This window comes from Meles meles, chromosome 1 (assembly GCF_922984935.1).
Source record: "Meles meles chromosome 1, mMelMel3.1 paternal haplotype, whole genome shotgun sequence".
Taxonomy (NCBI): Eukaryota; Metazoa; Chordata; class Mammalia; order Carnivora; family Mustelidae; genus Meles; species Meles meles.
Window position 1 is genome coordinate 136,528,674 of NC_060066.1, and position 21,151 is coordinate 136,549,824.

General features: G+C 38.3%; 1 protein-coding gene across 1 annotated transcript; it reads left to right on the top strand.

Moving 5' to 3' along the window:
• The first annotated feature begins 834 nt into the window (after nucleotides 1-834).
• Nucleotides 835-19,024, top strand: GCLM (glutamate-cysteine ligase modifier subunit). Its single transcript, XM_046002864.1, has 7 exons — nucleotides 835-1,381; nucleotides 5,716-5,781; nucleotides 7,084-7,168; nucleotides 11,633-11,692; nucleotides 13,069-13,271; nucleotides 14,185-14,299; nucleotides 17,992-19,024. Exons 1-7 carry the CDS (start codon nucleotides 1,256-1,258, stop codon nucleotides 18,159-18,161), a joined length of 825 nt encoding a protein of 274 aa, XP_045858820.1. The 5' UTR covers nucleotides 835-1,255; the 3' UTR covers nucleotides 18,162-19,024.
• The last annotated feature ends 2,127 nt before the right edge of the window (nucleotides 19,025-21,151 follow it).

The window sequence follows — 21,151 nt, forward strand, 5'->3', positions numbered from 1 at the left end:
TATTTACTCAAAATCAGGCTCAGTGTCTAACCACCTACTAGAAGGAGCTTCTTTTCCACTTCACCCTGAATTCTTACCAACTGGAATTTATCCTGTAATAGAATTTTACCTTTTAATAGATCTGATTTCTTTTAACAAAGGTAAAAGTTTCTTGGGGAAAGCTCAATAAGTGTTCAGTTTGAGAGTCTACCAAGTCTATCATACATGAAATTTAATAGGAGGAAAGAATCACAACCATGTCTAAGGGAATGGCTGGTAAAATCCTTGATCTCACCGGATGCAGTGTTCTCTTTAATCTGAACTCATCTGGAAACTGCCCTAAGGTACTGTTTCCTGTGCTTAGGCCTTATCTTTGGAACTGGAGTTTTAGCTTCTCAAAGGCAAAGATTAAGTCTTACTCATGGACTTCACAACCTGTCCAGCAAAGAGTGCTAAGTCATTAGACCCGTAATGAATGAACATGAAGAAAAACGCGCAGCTCCCGGGGGAAGACCGTGAGAAAGACAATGAACTAAGAGGGTAAACAAACAATGAAGCGGCACTTTGCCTTAACACCCACTTTTGAGAACAAAAACCAGCTAATATTTCAAAGCCTTGGTAGGGGATTTCGCTGTCTTTTTAAAGAGGTGTGGAAGGAAATCACCAGCGCGACCGCCCATTGGCTGGGAGGCGAGACCTCGAGCGCCGCTGGCGACGCTAGACGGAGGGGGTACAGGCCGGCGCGCCGTTTTCTGACCGGCAGGGGGAGCCTTGCCGAGCGCCGCGTCCCGCGCCGCCCCGCCCCGCGCGCCCCGCGCTCACTCTGCCGCGCGCCCGCCACCCGGCGCCACGCCCGCCACAGGCCAAGGGCCAGTCACCCGCGGGCGGGCGTGGGTCCAGCTGCTCTCTCGGCGCCCCGCCCCGCCCGGCCCCGCCCGGCCCCGCCGTGGGACGGGTAACGGTTACCAAGCACTTTGTCAGGCGCGATTTCTGCTTAGTCATTGTCTTCCAGGAAACGGTCCCTTCAGTTGGGAGTCAACTCTCCGGCGGTGGCCGCAGTAGCAGCAGCAGCCGCCGCGGCCAGCGCTTCCTTCCCGGGCCGCCGCTCCGCCACCGTCCGGCCACCCTCGGTCCCGAGCTCAGGCCGAGGTCCCGCCGCGTGGGGCGGCCAGCCTCGCGCTCGGCTCTCCGGCCTCGGGCACCGCGTCCTGCGGGGCGGCCTCCTTCCTCGCCTGCGGCCCCGTAGCCGCCTGGCCCGCCTCCGTCGGCCGCTGCCATGGGCACCGACAGCCGCGCGGCCGGGGCGCTGCTGGCGCGGGCCAGCACCCTGCACCTGCAGACGGGGAACCTGCTCAACTGGGGTCGCCTGCGGAAGAAGTGCCCGTCCACGCACAGCGAGGAGGTGAGAGACGCGGAGCTCCCGGGGCAGGCCGCGGGCCGGGCGGCTCCCAGAGGGAAGCAGCGCCCGGCGGGGAAGGTGGGCGGGCGGGCTCGGGCGGCGGTGAGGCGCGCTCCTGGGCTCCGCCGGCGCGGGGAGGCTGGGGCCGCCGGGGTTGCGACGTTGCCTCCAAACCTATAGCGGGGGCCGCCTGCCTTAAAACGCTTGACAGGTGCAAATTCATCCCGAGGGATGCGTCCGTCCGGCCGACGGCCGAACTCGCCAACATATTGGACCCCTCTTCGTTGCGAGGGCCGGAGGGGTACAGAGAGGACCAGCACCTCCCACCCAGCCTCTCACCCCCCTTTCCCCCCACACCGCGACAGGTGAAGACGTAGGTTTCAGAGGTTCGCTTTTCTAGGATTCAGGTGAAGGTAGTAGTATTAATCCACTTAGCTCTGAGGCTGTTGGCAGTAGTCACTCTGTTGCTATGAGATACAGGACTCACATTCGACTTTGGAATAAGGTATGCATTTTTCTTGCTGCATTTTAATCTGCCTCACTTTATTTACCTGAAGACTCATCGCTCGTTTAAGGTGGCAGAGACTAATCTGGAATTCTACATGTGCTGCATATTTGGGCCGCAGCGGCTCGTTCCTGAGCGGAGAGTCAGAGTGCCCAGTGAATTGCGGAGGCATACCACTGCTATGGGACGGTTACTGAAAAGTAACAGGGAATAAAAGCAAACCTTTAATTTGGGAAAGTTACCTTCTCTGAGTCTGTTTACATAACTTCGAAGTTGGGTAATGGTACAGTCTTCATCAACTCACTGTGAGGATTAAAAGAGGTAATCTAGGACAACGCTCACCATGGAAGCATTTATCTCCCTTTTTACCAAGATTTTATCTGTTTATTTGATAGAGCACACGTAGGCAGAGCGGCAAGCAGAGGGAGAGGGAGAAGCGGGTTCGCAGCTGAGCAGAGAGCCCGATGGTGGGGCTGGATCTCAGGACTCCAGAATCATGACCCTACCTGAAGGCAGACACTTAACCGACTGAGCCACCCAGGCTCCCCTTTTTATCAAGATTTTAAACAAATCTTGATTAAAAGAAAAATGTCCTATGCCATATTATAGTATGAGCTGTATTCCTAGGCAGTTTGGGCTCTTTTATATAAGATGTTGGTGGTATACTATGCAGCGGCCCATGGCATCCCTCTGAATGTGCTCTGGGCCTGTGAGCACCCATCAGATGAGAACTCTTGGTTGTAACTTTAATAAGAACCAAACTCTGTACCATTATTCTGTGACCAGATTCCATCCATCTCAGTCTGTATACCTTTTTTGTTTTAACCTCCCCCACTTTGACTATTTCTCCCCCAAATAAATATATCTATATTTCGTTCTGTTCTTTCAATTTCCTCCCAGAGATCCTGGTTCAATATACTATTTTCCATATATATTGACAATATTGGATGAAATTTTTGCTCTCTTGTTTCACTACACCACGCTTTAATGTAATGGTCTTTGAAATGTTTTGACTTTCGCAAACCCAGTAAGAAATTTTACCTTACAATCTAGTTCATCGTCCATAAGGACAGAAAGTGGGATGAGTGGTTGCCTTGGGCCACAGTAAGAAAAGGTGGGTAATGGCTGCTAGTGGGCATACGGACATGTTCTAAAATTGGATAGTGGTGATGGCTGCACAGCTCTGTAAAACTCTTCACAAACCCTTTAAAAAGCATGGAATCGTGCACTTAAAATAAGTGAATTTTGTGTATAAATTATACTTCAATAAAGCTGCTAAATCTATCTCAAAGTTTTTATGGATATATTAACCTTTAGCATATACTGTGTATTCTGCCTTTTTTAATCCTATTTTAATTTTTAAAAACTCTTTATTTCTTAATGCAGTGAGTCACACTCCACCGTTTGAAAAACATTGTTCGAAGGACTAAATCTAGTTTGGTTTTTTGTGGGGGAGGAGCTACATAAGAGGGACAAAATCAGCTAGAAAACATTTGAGGAAAACTTGAAGATAAGACAGTATATTGTAGGAAAAAAGACAGTTTAGTGAGGAGAGACTTTTTTTTTTTTTCCATGTAAAACAAAATAAAACTTTATCACAGACAGAGCTCCAAATTGGAGTATGCTACTTGAAACAGTTCAGCCTTGTGGAATAAAGAAACTGAATAAATCACTCATTAAGAGCATCTAAACATTGAGTAGAGAGTTAGATTGGGTTTTTCCTAAAAGGTCTCTCCTAGTTCTAATGTGTATTTTTTTAAATTCCGTTATCTTTATTTAAAGATTTTTTTTTCTATTTTTTATTTGACAGAGATCATAAGTAGGCAGAGAAAGAGGAAGGGAAGCAGACTCCTTGCAGAGCAGAGAGCCCGAATTTTTTTTTTTTCACTAGAACTTTATGAAATCAAATCTTGTTTTTTAAATGAGCCATTATAGGACTGTTTTGCTCAGTTCTTTAAGAGCATTTGGGCAGGTGAATCATAAAGTGTATTTAAAATTCTTATAAGGTTCCAGATCTAATGATATACTACATTATGATGATACTTATACTTACTTCAGTGATCCTATGCATATTTGATAAAAATGAAGGGAACAAAATACAAAGTTAATGATATGTCAATATAGATAATAAAAGATTAGAAATAATTATGTTTGTGATACAGCCAATGAATTTCTCATTGTAACATTGTTTTGTGATTTGTCCTGACGTTTTGCGGAATCCAAGATTAATTAAAGAAATGGTTTCAAGAAGGGGCTGAATACTCTGAAAATGTACTTACCTTCCTGAATTGAGCTTTTTATCAGGAAAGCCTTAAGTATGCAAGTAAGCCATCCTTCCAGATGAAAATTCTTAAAATTCTCCCATGATTTAAGCCAAATTATTCCTGATAGAATTGTTAACTTCTAGTTTTGCTGCCCCAACTTTTACCATTTTTGAAAAGAATATTGACTTGTAATTCTGTCTGGAATAATTATCAACTAATTTTTATTTAGTATCTTAAATTTGATTATAAATACATTTCCCATGAAGATAGAGACGTTGTAGATTGAATTCATGTGGATTATTATGGATGGAACATACTGTTTTTGTTGTGGCTTATGAAGTGTAATGTAGATGACTCTGAGCTCTCAAACTGATAAACCACTTACCCTTGTAATTATCTGTACTAAGATAAAAGCAGTAGAGTGCTGTGTCAGTTTTTATCATCAGAAATCATAGATCAGTGAGTTCAGAAGGTTAGTCCTTGTTATTGCTACTAGGAAAGTGCTTTTTGCAGTTACTCATTTATTTTTTTTTCATTGATTGACCACAGAATGCAAAGCACTGTGTCCTTGTTGTTCATAAGGTAGTAATTTCAAATTGCTAGTGTTGCCCATTAGCGGTCATAAATCAGTTTGGTGAGCCATAGAACAGCATGTTTTTTTTTCTAATTAATAGAATAGAAGCCATCAGAGTGCCTCACGTGTAATGAACATAGCATTTTGTAAATTTTTTGTTCTGTTATATGTATTTAGGCCCTTACTCTCTATATGAGTGTATGTAGGTCTTAACTTTGGTGCTCTATCAGACAAATCTGAAGTACACTGTCATAAGAAATGAAAAATGCATGAACAATTTAATGGATTTACAACATACTATAATGTTAGTATAAATAAGTTTCTTTGTACAAGAAAACACTGAAGACCAGTTGGAGGTATACTTGTTAGGAAATGATACATCAGCTGACATTATGCAAGTTGACTTATGTATGATAGGACTGTGGTGGTAGTCAGACTTTACATGTTGATTTCTTGGGATGCTTGTTAAAATGCAAGTTCTACTGCCCTTAGAGTAATTCAGCAGTCTAGGATGGGGCTCAGGAACTGGAATTTTTAATGAACACGTCAGGTGAATAATGGAGTTCTTCTGGCCACACTTAGAGTCATTTGTTTGTCTTTAAGGATTCTCTCATAGTGGTTAATATTAATTTTAGTCAGGCTCCCTGAACTTGAATTCATGTTCTTCTATTTATAAACCTTATTCTTGAAAAATTTTGTTTCTTTGTCAATGCTTTTATGTCTCAAAGCCTTACTTAAACTTTCATTGGTACAAAGACACTTTAAAAATAGATTACTGTTTTACTTCAACATTTGAAGGTTAAGATGAAAACAGATATAAACTTGTCTTTGTTGAAGAAAATGTAAACCTTATAGAACTAAAATTTTGGTTTTTACGGTTTTTCCTATTCACATCTTTTTCAACTAATTTATCAAATTAGTATATTCTTGCTGTAGAAGTACAGTAGAGTGTATAGAGTTTGATTAATGGTTTCAAAATGCATTCCTTTTACAGCTTCGAGATTGTATCCAAAAGACCTTGAATGAGTGGAGTTCCCAAATCAGCCCTGAATTGGTCAGGGTAAGTAAAATATGAATGAAGAAATTATGTAGGTCAAAAGGAAAGTGCAGTAAGCAGGAAATTAATTTCCCCAATTTTGACGGGGAAGTCAAATAGGCAATTAGCACAAAATTCCCTGTGGCTGATTTACTGAGATGGCTGTCTGACCCAGTATGCTTAAGCATAAAACATAAAATCCAGGGTGTGTCACCAATTCTGCAGCTAGACTGGATACCAGGATTCTCTGTGCTTAATTCCCATCACACTTTCTTCACTGTGTTCCAGTTTATATTTGGTCTAATAAAGAAATGACTATTTAACAGTTTTGGTTGTTAAATTGCTTTGGTAGAGTATCATAATAATATAGTGACTAGAAATAATTTTTTAATGTCAGTTTTGAGGGAAACACTGGGTATTTCATTAAGTGTTAATAAATGACCTACCATAAATGTTAATATACAGACCACATGTCTGCAAACCATTCTTTGGAATCCAGCTGAGCCAAAGGCTCATAACAAATTACGTCGACTACTTTAAAACTATGGACGAGGACATGTGCTGGAAAGAGTTGTTGCCATGGGCATTCTGCAAGTGTAAACTCTATAGCAGCTAGGCAGATGTTGATTAATGTCTTCTGTCAGTCTCTGTTTCTCTGAAATGACCATTTGCCTCTATTTATGCACGACTGACGAACACTTACTAAGCCCTTGATATGTGCCAGGCATTATAATGTGCTCAAGAATTATGGGAAAGGCCTCACTGTTTACTTTGTTTCAATCTTGTAAATGTGAGTTAATATAGTTCTGATTTATATGTACTAACATCTTACCATTTTCCTCATAAATTATTAATTTTAATGCATTAGAATTGCCTTTACTTTTTTTATTGCGCTCAGAAAAAAAGTCTTGGTTTAAAATGTTTGTGATTAATACAGGAAGCTTTTAACATGTCATTATGCAGAGTGGGTAAATATTTATTATTTTTCATTGCTTTCATTTTTTAAGTAAAATTATATACTGTGTTAGTAGCTCTAACTCCTCACATGCTGCCCCCACCACCCCCATTTGTTTGCTTTTTTTGATCATGCATTCCTCTGAGCACCTGATCAAAATGAGATCCTCTTCCCCGGAAAATGGACACACACAGAGCATTTTACCTTTGTTTCAGGGCTTTACAAACCTTATGAAGCCCATCCAGACATCAGGTAAAGAACCCTATTATCTTAGGGGTTCCCTGTTTCTAAAGGGCATTATGGACAATAGAAAACATATAGCTAATTAAAAACATTAATTTTATATTTATTATAAACATTGTTTATTATAGGAATTTCCAGATGTCTTGGAATGTACCGTGTCTCATGCAGTAGAAAAGATAAATCCTGATGAAAGAGAAGAAATGAAAGTTTCTGGTAAATCTAGCCTTTACAACTTATTTTGTTATACAGTGGAAATGATAGTGAGGTTTTTCAGGCAGGGAGGAAAAGCCTTTCTTTGCTTCTGGTAAGGAGTGACTCAGTCACTAAGTGTGAGAAATATAAAGATTCTTTTTTTAAAACATTTTATTTATTTGAGATAGAGAGCAAGTGAGCGAGAGAGAGGAAGAGAGAGAGAGAGTGTGCACGAGAGCACGCACAAGTGGGGAGGAGTGGGAGAAGCAGACTCTGCTGAACAGGGAGCCTGACATGGGGTTTGATCCTAGGACTCTGGGGTCATGACCTGAGCTGAAGGCAGACACTTAACCAACTGAGCCACCCAGGCACCCCTATATATTCTTTTTTAAAAATAATGGAAACTCCCAAGAGAAAGTTATAGGAAGTCAGTTTTGGCTCCATAAGTGGAGTCAGAAGAGGACTTCACCTTCCTGTTCTTCATCATGGTCTCATTAATTTATATGTCAAACTTCAGGAAAATTAAGGTGGAGGAAATGGAAAGAATAAAGGGAAGGCTTAAGAGCAGTGTCTGGGGGGCGCCTGAGTAGCTTAGTGGGTTAAAGCCTCTGCCTTCGGCTCAGGTCAGGATCCCAGGGTCCTGGGATCGAGTCCCGCATCAGTCTCTCTGCTCAGCAAGGAGCCTGCTTCCCTTCCTCTCTCTCTGTCTGCCTCTCCGCCTACTTGTGATCTCTTTCTGTCAAATAAATAAAAAAAAATCTTAAAAAAAAAAAAAAGAGCAGTGTCTGTCCAAAGCAAGCATAGGCCCTCCCTTCCTGGTGGAACACTGCTGAGCAATGGCTGAAGTTGTGTGGAAGTATAGACCAAAGTCTGGGCAACAAGTCGCATGAAGAGAAATAAAATCCATGTTATATGCATTCAACAAATGAATCAAGTAACTATTTATGAGAGACCATGCTAAGCTCAATGGAATAAAAAAATGAAGAGACGAGCTGTTCTTGCCCTCAGCTTATAGTCAGCGTAGAATAGTCACTAAAAGCTTGAACTTAAGTAGATTGAAATTCTTCGGTATGCAGATTACTGACTGTTATAATCTTGGGCTAACAAGTTATTCGACCTCTCTGAGCTTCATTTTCTCATCTGTAAAATAGGAATGCGTCTGTTTCACAGGATTCTTTGTAAATTAGATAAATTTTTTTTTAAAGATTTTATTTATTTATTTGACAGAGAGATTACAAGCAGGCAGAGAGGCAGGCAGAGAGAGAGGAGGAAGCAGGCTCCCTGCAGAGCAGAGAGCCCGATGCGGGGCTCGATCCCAGGACCCTGAGATCATCACCTGAGCCGAAGGCAGCGGCTTAATCCACTGAGCCATAAATTTTTTAAAATGCACTTAGGACAGTGCTTAGCAAAAAGTTAAGTGCTAAGTAGCTGTTAACTTACTACAATTTGTAGTTTTGTGTTGGTTGTTATTTTTGATTAGCATGGACATGTAAGATGAGATAGGGCATTGTTTTTTTTTACTCCATAATTACCATTTATTGAGTCTTGTTTTATACCAGGCACCATACTTAGTGCATTTTGGTTACATTTCTTCACATGATTCTCAAAACAATTCTACAAGGTAGAATTATCCCCATTGCACAAGAGATGTTAAATAACTTGAAAGTTGTCATATAACCAGTAAGTGGTTGAATCAGGAATCCATCCAGGTATGCCTGACTCCAAAACCCATTTCTTTCTATTAATTTCACATTGCTATTTGTGTTGGAAAGGAATTAAAAGCAACCTCTTCTCTGTGGTTGATTGCAGTTCCTCATGGTTTAGATCCACCTTGAAGCTCTTACGGTGTTGTTCTCAGTTCCTAAAAGGCTTGAAGTTTTTGATATATCAAAATTCTCCCCATATGAAGAGCTTTCCTTTCTCTGCCAATATCAAAATTCTCCCCATATGAAGAGCTTTCCTTTGTCTACCAAGAATGCCTCTCATTTCGGAGAAAGGAGACCATTTCAAATGGCACAAATTCATGGCAAGAGGGATAGTGGTAGGGAGGGTTTCATGGAGTATAATTATTGGAACTCTGGGTGGATTAAAGTGGTGAAGATTAGGGTGCGTTGGTGGCTCGGTGGGTTGGAGCCTCTGCCTTCAGCTCGAGTCGTGGTCCCGGGGTCCTGGGATCGAGCCCCGCATGGGGCTCTCTGCTCAGTGGGGAGCATGCTTCCTCCTCTCTCTCTCTCTCTGCCCGCCTCTCTGCCTACTTGTGATCTCTGTCTGTCAAGTAAATGGATGAAATCTTAAAAAAAAAAAAGTTATTTTAAAGTGGTGAAGATTGACTCTCACCTGATTGGTAGGCGAGTGGTGATGACTTTTAAATAGAGAAATCCAGTGAGGAAAACTATGCTTTAAGATTATCTAGCAGTAGAAAGGAAAGGACAAATAAATGTACAAGATAAATTTGTTATGTTTATTGAGTACATATTTACATTTAATACAATTTACATGTAGATATTTCATTAGCCCCCTTTTCTCTCCATTCCCTTTTCTGATTTTCTCTACTAATACTACTCCTCTACCTGTTTGTCTACTGAGTAAATTTAGATTTTGAACAGTGAATTTACATAAAGTAAATCTATATAGATAAATTTGAGTTTGAATCAAGTTAAAGCCTCAGTTTTAATAGAAAACTACTCTGCTTTCCTGGTAACTAAAGAAATGCCAATTAATGCAGTCCCAGGTAGGTATATATTATACATACTAAATTAGCAAAAACTATATTTTTGATAGTGTCGTACGTTGTTAGGAGAGCATTTTTTTTTAAAGATTTTATTTATTTATTTGACAGACAGAGATCACAAGTAGGCAGAGAGGCAGGCAGAGAGAGAGGAAGGGAAGCAGGCTCCCTGCTGAGCAGAGAGCCTGATGTGGGGCTCCATCCCAGGACCCTGGAATCATAACCTGAGCCAAAGGCAGAGGCTTTAACCCACTGAGCTACCCAGGCGCCCCAGGAGAGCAATTCTTACGTTTAATTAAGTTTAATTGGCTAGTTAAAGTTAAGTTTTTAGTTAAGTTTTAGTTGGCTAGTAAACTGGTACAAATCTTTTATATAAAAGTAGGAAGTAAGTAAAATAGAACAAAATTCAGGGCACCTGGGTGGCTCAGTCAAACATCTGATTTCCGCTCAGGTCCTGATCTCAGCGTCCTAGGATTGGGCCCACATCCTGCCATGCTCAGTGGGGAATCTGCCTCTCCCTCTCCCTATGCCCCTCCTCCAGGTCATGCTCTCTCTCTCTCTCTCAAATAAATAAATAAAATCTTTAAAAAAAAAAAAAAGATCCACAAAGAAGAGCATACCTTTTGACTCATACACATTTCTGACAGTTTGTCCTTGGGAAATGCTTCAGCAGAAAGTTGAACAAAGTTACAAGATGTTTATTTTAGCATTGTATGTGATAACAAAAAACTGGAACTAATGTAAATGTTCAAAAAGTAGGAAATCATTTGAATTATACCCTATCAAAATTACAGAATAATGTTTAACCGTTAAAAATGAGTATGTAAAATTATTCATTAAAAATAGAGTAAACAAAAATCTAAACAGTTACTGCATTCAGTGATGAGACTGTTGGCAATTTTTTTTAGTCTGTCTTTCTACTCTTGGGCTTTTCTCATTTCTGTTTTTTCCCCATTTTTTCAAAAATTTAAATTCAATTAATTAACATATAGTTTCGGAGGTAGTTTCGGAGGTAGAGTTCAATTGATTGATCAGTCTTATATAAGACCCAGGGCTCCTTACATCACTTGCCCTTCCTAAGGCCCATTGCCCTGTTACCACATTCCCCAACGCCCCTCCACTCAGTTTTTCTCATTTCTAGAGTGAACATATATTACTACTATGATTTAAAAAAAAAAAAGTCAAGAGAACTAAAAACTTCATAAAGTTGTAAAAAAATATTACATAAAGGTAAACTAAATAGAAGTAGAATAAATGTTATACCCTGCCCCATATGACCAAAAGCTAGAAGCTAATGTCTAAAAATTAAAATGACTGTATTAGGAAGGTGGGATTGTGAGGTTTTCTTTTTTGTTTTTCTTCACATTACAAGCAATTTTAGCATAGCCTTTTATTAATTTTAGTTTACTGGAGAATGTATATAATATGTTCCATTTCCAATAATATTTAATTCATAAAAATCTACATTTTGAGTAATTTGTATATTTGTGTGACCTGCCTTCTAATAAATGGAAAATTAGTATTTGCTTTTTTGTTTTGACAAATGGATATTTTTTAGCAATTGCATGTAATTTAAAAATCACAATGGAAAGGTACTTTCATGTCTTAAAATGAAAACCGTAAAATTATGTGACTAGGAAAGATAAGATAATTCATTCAGGATTCTCTGTCAACTTAGTATTGTGGGCAGTATTGATACTGTCTAGTAAAATGTTACCAAAATGTAGTAATCAGTTTTGTTTTCTTTTGTTACCCAGCAAAACTCTTCATTGTAGGATCAAACTCTTCATCATCAATGAGAAATGCAGTTGACATGGGTAAGCAAAAACTTTAACTTTTTACCTCCATAACTTTATTTTTTTTTTAAAGATTTTATTTATTTGACAGAGAGGGAGACAGCAGGAAAGGGAGCACAAGCAGGGGGCGTGGGAGAGGGAGAAGTGGGCTCCCCGCTAAGCAGAGAGCCTGATGCAGGTCAATTCCAGAACCCTGGGATCATGACCTGAGCCAAAGGCAGATGTTTAACTGACTGAGCCACCCAGGCACCCAACCTTCATAACTTTAAATTAGTGTAGGTGTATTAGTTATATCCTGTGTTCAGGACCAGGTAAAAAAGAAGATGAGCTCATTCCAATTTTACTTTTTAAAGTTCTAGCCTGATTTCTTAAGGCTTCTGTCAGATCATATGGACTTAATGTAGGTTCATATTTTGATATATATGAGGAACGTAAAAGATGTAATGTAATTGTTAACTATATGTTTGGAGATGAAGTTTTCCTTAACCATATTTCTTAGCCCTTATAGTACTATAGATAAAACCCCATGACCTACCATTGCCACAGTAACAAAGCAAGCATTCTCATCTTTGTTTACTTGGTTAGATTATTGTGATATTACAATTCAGCGTTTTTGGGTGGCTCAGTGGTTTAAGCTGCTGCCTTCAGCTCGGGTCATGATCTCAGGGTCCTGGGATCGAGTCCCGCGTCGGGCTCTCTGCTCGGCGGGGAGCCTGCTTCCCTCTCGCTCTCTCTGCCTGCCTCTCTGCCTACTTGTGATCTCTCTCTGTCATAAATAAAAAATAAAATCTTTAAAATACTCTTCCAGTATTATAGGTGTTAAACACTTAAATAATTAGCTCTTTACTGTAACTGTGGAATGAACAATAATCATTAAAATAAACCCTTTAAATTATTTTTATAGAAATTATCTACCTCTCTAAATATAGATTAGGACCATAAATTTAGTTTTTAAGAGTCTCAAAGCTATTGTTAGCCATGATTATGAGTTACAGAATATGAGGTCAGAATTCTTGTGATCATCCATACCAAGGTACTAGTAGAACTGGAGAAGAAAATTTGAAGATAAAGAAGTTACCAAAAATTTTGGGGAGCCTAGGAAGCAAGGAGACTGTTCCCCTTAGAAGGACTGTCAGAGCTGTGAGTCCCTAGGAAGGAAGCAGGTCAAAGAAACTGATCAGTCTGCCACACAGACCAAGTAGATGAACAGGGATTTGTCATTTTTTTAAGGGATGGCAGTGTTCTAAATGGTAGGTAAATTATGAAACTGAATGAAATAATCCAAATAAGAAAACCAGTGAACTTTACAGACAAAATTTAGTGGGATAAATGAGGGACATTAGAATTACTCATTTTCATTATGTAGCAAATATTTATCCTGTTTTCCTTCACATCAGCCTGTTCAGTTCTTGGAGTCACACAGCTGGATTCTGTGATCATTGCTTCACCTCCTATTGAAGATGGAGTTAATCTCTCCTTGGAGCATTTGCAGCCTTACTGGGAAGAATTAGAAAACTTGGTTCAGAGCAAAAAGATTGTTGCGATAGGTACCTCCGATCTAGACAAAACTCAGTTGGAACAGCTGTATCAGTGGGCACAGGTAAAGCACAGCTAGATCACAAGTGCTCTGGGAGGGGCCTGTCCTTTAGTCTTTGCTTCACACTGTTCATTGTTGTGCTGGACACTCACGGGGGGCTATTCTAAATGCAGTTTGGCAAGCTTTATCTAAAGCACTGGACTTTTTCATCTCAAATGTATATTTAATTGACCTTAGTATAAAAGACTTTTGGTTCATAGAATTCAATAAGGAATAGGCGTCACAAATTAATCACTACCACCCTCTGGCCTCTAATGACGTACAATATTATTTAGGGAAGGTGCTTACCAGTATTTTACCTTTACTCTTTGTATTTTTCTTTATTCCTTTACTTGATCCCCAGCCTTCTCTTTGCAGAGCTTTCAGTTTCTTATTGACAGGAAGACTTTAGAGAAAGTATTGTCCCTTCTCCCTTTAATTTAGTGAGAGCCAGAATATGGCTGATTCTACTAGAGAGACTTGGGTGATCTGGATGTATCTATAAATAAACCAGAGCAGCTATTAGAAATTATCTAATTCTTTTTCAAAATGCGCCTGATTTATAACCGTATTTTATACTTTAATGCTAAATGTTCTTACCATTTCTATTTGATCCTTTACCTTTAAGACCTGTTCCCTCATTAGCTGGAATCATCACTTAGAACCATGTTTCTGAGGCAAGTGTGTTAGATTGCAGGAAAAGAGTTTCTAAGGGTATAGCACTATATTGCCCCCCGCAGAGCTTTCCTTTCCCTGTTACCACTAACATGAGTTTAAAAAGCGTACATTAATAAGTATATTCATGTAACAATGTTTTATAAATTTTAAGCACTATAAAATGAAGTCCTTCATATTTTCTAAAATTGTGTTCTTTGATTGCTTTCCACTTTTTGTAATACTTAATTTAGCGCAATGTCATGATTCTTTTCACTTCTAGGTAAAACCAAATAGTAACCAAGTTAATCTAGCCTCCTGCTGTGTGATGCCACCTGACTTGACTGCATTTGCTAAACAATTTGACATAAAGCTATTGACTCATAATGATCCAAAAGGTAATACTGAGATTTTCATTTGTTGATTGGTCATGAGCTTTTATCTTATAAGAAGCTACTTGTTAAAATGTAATTTTTAATTTTGTACAATGATAAATGTTACCTAGAACTTGTCTTCATAGTTAGTCCAAAATATATATACATTTAATTTCAGAAAGCTTTAGTCTATCAATGAGAAAAAAAATTGAAGAGATCATTTTCTTGAACATCCAGTCTGTTGAAGTTTATAAATACTATGATACACAAAAAAGACCTTTTAAGATATTCTAAATAGTATCATATAAAATCTTGTGTAGTACAGCAAAAATTGTACCAAACAGCCACTTAGTTAAAGAGGGCAAATATTGTGCTCGCTTCAGCAGCACATATACTAAAATTGGAACGATAAAGAGGGCAAATATTTGGAAAGAGAGGCAGATAAAATTTAATTTGAAATTAAACATCTTAGGATAGTAATTGATTAGGTATTTTATTAGTCATTACTCTCAAGACCTGTATGTTTGGTACCAGTCAGAAACATTATTTGTTTAATGAGAATGGCTTATCTGCCTTCTATAGTGTGTTTTATCATCATTTTACAGGATAAGTAGGAAAGCTAGGAAGAGAGTGTTTTACATTTTATACTTATTTATTTAGCAGTCTGCGCCATTATCATTTTTTCACTGTTTTGTAGGAAGAGGAAGAGTTTTAATAGTTTTTGCCCCTCAAATGTTAGGCATCATACTAAATGCCTTAGAAGGATAACCTGTAATCCTCACAACAGCTGAAACTAGGCATTTTACTGTTAAGGAAGTAAGAGCCTCAGAATTTAAGAAACTAGCCAAGGTCACCCAGCTGGCATGGGGCAAAGTTTAAACTTGGACTTGGTTCTGGCTGAATTGGGACCTTTCCCCCTATATTGTACTATCTTTTTGATTTGAGACATTAGCATTGTAGTATTTCAGTCTGAAAACATTACTTTCTTATCAGTTTCCATTTAATTGATACCAGAATAGGAGATAATGACTTTTGCCTCTCCCTTCATTATTTTCGTAAGTAATTTGAAAAAAAAAAAAGTCATCGTAGTGAAAATTTAACAAAGAATTTCTATGCCTGTTTGTTCTGAAACGTAAACCATTTAATTTCCAACTTTCTATATGTTGGCAGATACTATATTATCTGTTTACTTTTGGAGGGGCCTGAAGGAGGCTCTTCCAATAGTAATTATTATCAACAGTTGATGGATGAGCCTGCATCCCCTTCTAGCTCCACTTGAAAAAAAACCTTTCCTTTTTCTAGTAGGAAAGGAAATAGGAAAAGACTGAGGTGTCTGGTATTTTATTTCATTGGTACCTAGATATTGGCTTGAGGGTATGTACTAATGCATTGTTGGTATTGTAAAATATATTGCATATACATATGAGAAGAGAAGTTTAATCCTTTTTGGTATGTTTTTGCTTTAATGACATAATTTGACATTTGAATGTCTTCCTAATTTTAATCCTAAACCCTTTGATTAGAATTTATAGGGTGATCCTGCTTATACCATTAATGAATCCATGAAGCAATTCTTTTTCTTAAAAGGTTTATGGTGTTTACTGATTCTGAAGAGCTCACATAGTTAATTTAAAAGTATGTAGTTAAGCTGATGAATAGCATAGCTCTTATGTGTCACATTTTATTTTTTAAGCAATCAATTTGTAAACCATTTAACTCTACTTGTTATCTAAAATAGAGTTATGTTTATAAGTCCCCTTTAAAGCCCATCGGCTATGCTGAAATTACCCTGTTCTTCAGAAAGTGCTTATTTTCCATTACTCTTTGTCCTAGAAGTTGTGGTAACAGTTTAACTACAGTAAGGGTGAAATTGTGAAGTAGGTGATCCTGACTCAGAACCTTCCCCTTCTTATTTGTTTTACCCTCCCCTCATTCCCATTAAATCTGATCTGCCTTACGCCTTATTCCCTCCAGTTCCTGTTCTCTGTCAGATAGACTGATAAATTCATGTTCATGTTACTTTTCCAAAGAGATACTTGCCTTCCACTTATGAAAGCTGCCATTTACTGGCTGCATGACCTTGGGCAAATTATCTAACCTCTCTGCCTCAGTTGCTCCCTGGAAAAGGAGAGAATATTATCTAGTAGGGTTAATATGCAGATTAAAGGAGCTAATACATGTAAAATACTAAGAAAAGTGCCTGGCACGTGATAATAGCTAACATTTACTGACAGTTTACTATTGATGTTACTCAAATATCACAGCAATTCTTTTGGGTCCGGCGGGTCCTTTAGCACTCCCAAACCATACTGTATAGATGGTCACTTAGTTCTGTCTGGGTTGTGGGTTCTGACCTGGTAGACTCTTTCCATATTGCTTGATTGATTTAACAGAAATTGGGTACCTACAGTGTTTCATTATTCAAAGTACTAGGGCTATAAGGACCAAGACAGATAAATTCCAACCCTCATGCAATTTATATTTTGATGGGAGGGGATGGACAGTAAGGTAAATATTAAATGTGAGAAATGGTGGTATGTGCTATGGAGAAAAATTGGCTGAGGGAGAAAAAGAGTGCCCAGCTTAGGGGTTGTTTTATATAGGGCAAATCAGACCTCTCTGCTAAGGAGACATTAATCAGACCTGCAGGAAGGGTGAAAGCCCTGTGAGAATCTGGAAGAAGAGTGTTCAGGGAAGCAGGAGCAGCTGATTCAAAGGTCCCAAAGTGTGAGTGTGCTTGAGGATTTCAGGGTACAGGTATGAGGCCAGTGTGGCTGGAGAAGAGGCAGTGAGCAGGGGAGTAGTACATTGGAGCAGGAGTCAAGGGCTTGGACATCAATGTAGAATTAGAAAGTAAATATTTCATCAAAGCGATGCAAATAAAAAGATAACCATTGCCAAAGAGTTTTTAAATGATTGCTTGTACTCGTGAGGATATGGTAAGATGGGGATTCTAATTATCAACTACTAGTAGAAGTATCTTTTTGGAAAGCAATTGGCAATATACTGTCTATCAAGCCTTCAAAATGTACTTGTACTTTGACTTTGTCATTCCATAGCCAGGCATGCATTTTAAAGATGTTCAGCATAGCATTTTATTAGCAAAATACTATGAAAAACCTAAATTTTCTCGTCAACAATGAGGAAATGTATAAATTATGATATCTATATAATGTAGTATCTGGATAATTATTAAAAATGATGCTTCCACAGAATATTTAATTACATGGGAAGATTCATAGTAAAAGTTGAAAAGATAAGTAAATTAGGTTGTAACTACAGCATGACTTTCAGTTTTTGAGATATGGAAAGGTACAGAAGGAATGTTGGAAGGATATACATGGCAATGGAAGTAATCTGTCTCTGGTTCATAGGATTTTCGGTACCGTTCCTTTTTCTCCTATGCATTTACTCTCCTGTATTTTCACGGGATCTACATTAGAATTGCTTGAAAGTCTTTAAAAAAAAAAAAAAGCAGGCTCCACTCACCAGAGGTTGTGAATCAAGTAGGCCGGGGTAGAAGTATAGGGACTTTCTGAAGAACTGCCTGGATCTTCTTGATATTCCGGTTTAGATTCATAGCACACATGAAGGAAAAGCATATTTTATATTTGATTTTGAATTGTTTCTTTGGTTGTATTTAAATGCTTACCTACATGGTAAAGTGCTGTAATTTTCCAACTTAACACTTTGGGTTTTTACTTGTTTGTTTTAAGAACTGCTTTCTGAAGCCAGTTTCCAAGAAGCTCTTCAGGAAAGCATCCCTGACATCCAGGCGCAGGAGTGGGTGCCCCTGTGGCTACTGCGGTACTCCGTCATTGTTAAAAGCAGAGGAATTATCAAATCCAAAGGCTACATTTTACAAGCTAAAAGAAAGGGTTCTTAACTAAGACTTAGGATCGTAACCTACTGACTTGTATTTCCTTGAATATAAGATAAAATTGAGATGTATAAAAATCAGTTACCGCTTGTAAATGGTGTCATGGAGGCTGATATTCTTCAGTTATATTTGACAACGTGTTATCTGTCAAGTTTTGAATACTTTTCTTGCCTCCATATCAGTTTACTCATGTGTTTTCATTAAACTATTATTTTCTAATTGAAATTGCCTATAGAGAAAATACTTGCAATATATTTTTCCTTTATTTTTATGACTAATAGAAATCAAGAAAAATTGTTGTTAGATATATTTTGGGCTTAGGTATCAGGGTAATGTATATACATATTTTTTATTTCCAAAAACTAATTAATGGCTTCTTATTCTATAGTGTAACTAAGCAATTTAATTACAATTATAAAAACTGAAATACTGGAAGATATTTTTTCTGTTATTGATAAGATGATTATATCCCAAGTAACTGGAGTGGCTTGTATCTACTAGTAGGGTAGGTAAAATTCATTTCTTCAATACATGAATGAAAACTTAAACTTAACTGTCCTACCTGTAGTTTACCTATAATGATTTAATCTTTTATTGTTGTGCCATATTTTCCTTGCTGTTATTTCCAAGACAAACCAAAGTAAATCTGAAAAAGATTAGAAGCTTTTAAATTATTATTTGGGGGTTTTATAAAAGCAACTGTTATCATCTCCAGATTCTTTTTAATACTTGATCCATCCTTAGTATTTTGCTGTTCATTCAAGAATATTCAGTAAGTATTGAGTGTTTATCATGTGCTGGGCACTGTGGGCTCTGGGGAGAAGGGGGGGGTCACAGAGAGTCAGAATCAGTTGAGTAAAATATGTAACATTTGCTCCCCACGGGCTCTGGGGAGAAGGGGGGGGTCACAGAGAGTCAGAATCAGTTGAGTAAAATATGTAACATTTGCTCGCTGCTAATAACTGACTTGGAGGGACCAACAGCCAGAAAAGAATGAAAAAAATCTTTAATTCAAGGACAACATTGTCTATTTAGACAACTTTTTTTGAGACATGGTCTTAACTATATTTAAAAGCAAAATGATATAATCAAACCTTTAGAACTAGGAGAGTTTATAGATTGTTTATTGTAATTCTTCATTAGTTTAAGAACCAGAAAATAGGGGCGCCTGGGTGGCTCAGTGGGTTAAAGCCTCTGTCTTTGGCTCGGGTCGTGATCCCAGGTCCTGGGATCGAGCCCCGCATCGGGCTCTCTGCTCGGCGGTGAGCCTGCTTCCTCCTCACTCTTTGCCTGCTTCTCTATCTACTTGTGATCTCTGTCTGTCAAATAAAAAAAAAAAAAAAAAAAAAAAAAAAAAGAACCAGAAAATAGCAAATAAATAAGGTGTGGCCTTTGATATAGACTACAGGTCTCCTTAGTTCTGCAAATTTGTATCTGTAACCCAAATAGTTTGAAAAGTTCTTCAAAAACCTCTTGTATGTCAATCAGTACTTTTAAACCATGGGTCTTAATACATGGTTTATTTAAAAAAAAAAAAAAAAGCTACCATAGGGCGCCTGGTGGCTCAGTCAGTTAAGTGTCTTCCTTCCGCTCAGGCCATGATCCTGGGGTTCTGAGAGTGAACCCTTCATCAGGCTCCCTACTCATCAGTGAGTCTGTTTCTCCCTCTGCCCCTACCCCCTGCTTATGCTCTCTCTCACTCTCTCTCGTGAATAAATAATAAAATCCTTAAAAAATAAACTAATATATAAAACTAATTTTGCCCAAGTTTTTTCAACTTAAAAGTGTTCCATATTCAAAATAAATACACTAGGGGCACCTGGATGGTGAGTTTGGTTAAGTATTGGAGTCTTGGTTTGGCTCAGGTTGTGATCTCAGGGTCATGAGATCAAGCCCCACATAGGGCTCTGACTCTCAGTGCCAGAATCTGCTTGGGATTCTCCCTTTCCCTCTCCCTCTGCCCCGGTGCATGTGGGTGTGCATGTGGCAGGTGGGGGGCTCTCTTTCTCTCTCAAATAAATAGATCTTTAAAAAAAAAAAAAAGTAGGGGCGCCTGGGTGGCTCAGGGGTTAAAGCCTCTGCTTTCGGCTCAGGTCATGATCCCAGGGTCCTGGGATCGAGCCCCGAATCGGGCTCTCTGCTCAGCAGGAAGCCTGTTTCCCACCCCACCCCCTGCCCACCTGCGTCTTCTGCCCACTTGTGATCTCTCTCTCTCTGTGTCAAATAAATAAATAAAATCTTTGAAAAAAAAAAAAAAAAGGTAAATACGCCAGAATTTTCCTATCCTAAATAAGGTTTTGTAGCTTACTGTTGGATAATTTGATCATTAAAATTATAACATGAATTCAGCTGACTTACTTGCTATAAAATTCATTTAGACTTAGACCTTCCTAAAGCCTTATATAGCCTTTATATTAATTGTATGTAATGTTATTGAATGTATATAGTTAACTTTTTTATTTGGAAATGTGCAACATTTTTTTCATACAACCTAAGTCTTTAAACAAATGCTCATTTTAATTTAAGCCTAAACAGTGACTTGGTCAAGATAATTTAAGAAGGAGCTTTATTTCACATTTATTCCTTTTTAAAACCCTAGACTTCTAAAAATGGATTGTTTGAAGGGTTATTTTGAAAATGAAAAAAAAAACAACTTATGATACTAATTGATCCATATCTCTCTTCTCTTGACAAAGAAACAAGATTATAGATTCATTTAGTGAAGGGGATCATGTATATATGGAATTTTAAAATGAGTCTTTTGTATGTTTCATTTCTGTACCTTTAATTTCTGTTATTGAATAACCATTTTTTTTAAAATGGCTTTTCAAGATTTGACAAATTTCCAAGCTGGTGTTCACATCTTTTTTTTTTTTTTTTTTGTAAACTATCAGAATATAATGAATGCTTTTCAAAGATTTAAGGACTTAATGTTTAAAAAGCCATAAAATAAAGAACAGTAATGCTACCAAATAATCACTTAAAGCTGAGGGATG

Coding starts and splice junctions, on each gene's coding strand:
- GCLM (XM_046002864.1), top strand. CDS start 1,256: ATGGGCACCGACAGCCGCGCGGCCGGGGCGCTGCTGGCGCGGGCCAGC. Junction 5,782..7,083: donor TCAGCCCTGAATTGGTCAGG/GTAAGTAAAATA, acceptor TGTTTATTATAG/GAATTTCCAGATGTCTTGGA. Junction 13,272..14,184: donor AGCTGTATCAGTGGGCACAG/GTAAAGCACAGC, acceptor TTTCACTTCTAG/GTAAAACCAAATAGTAACCA.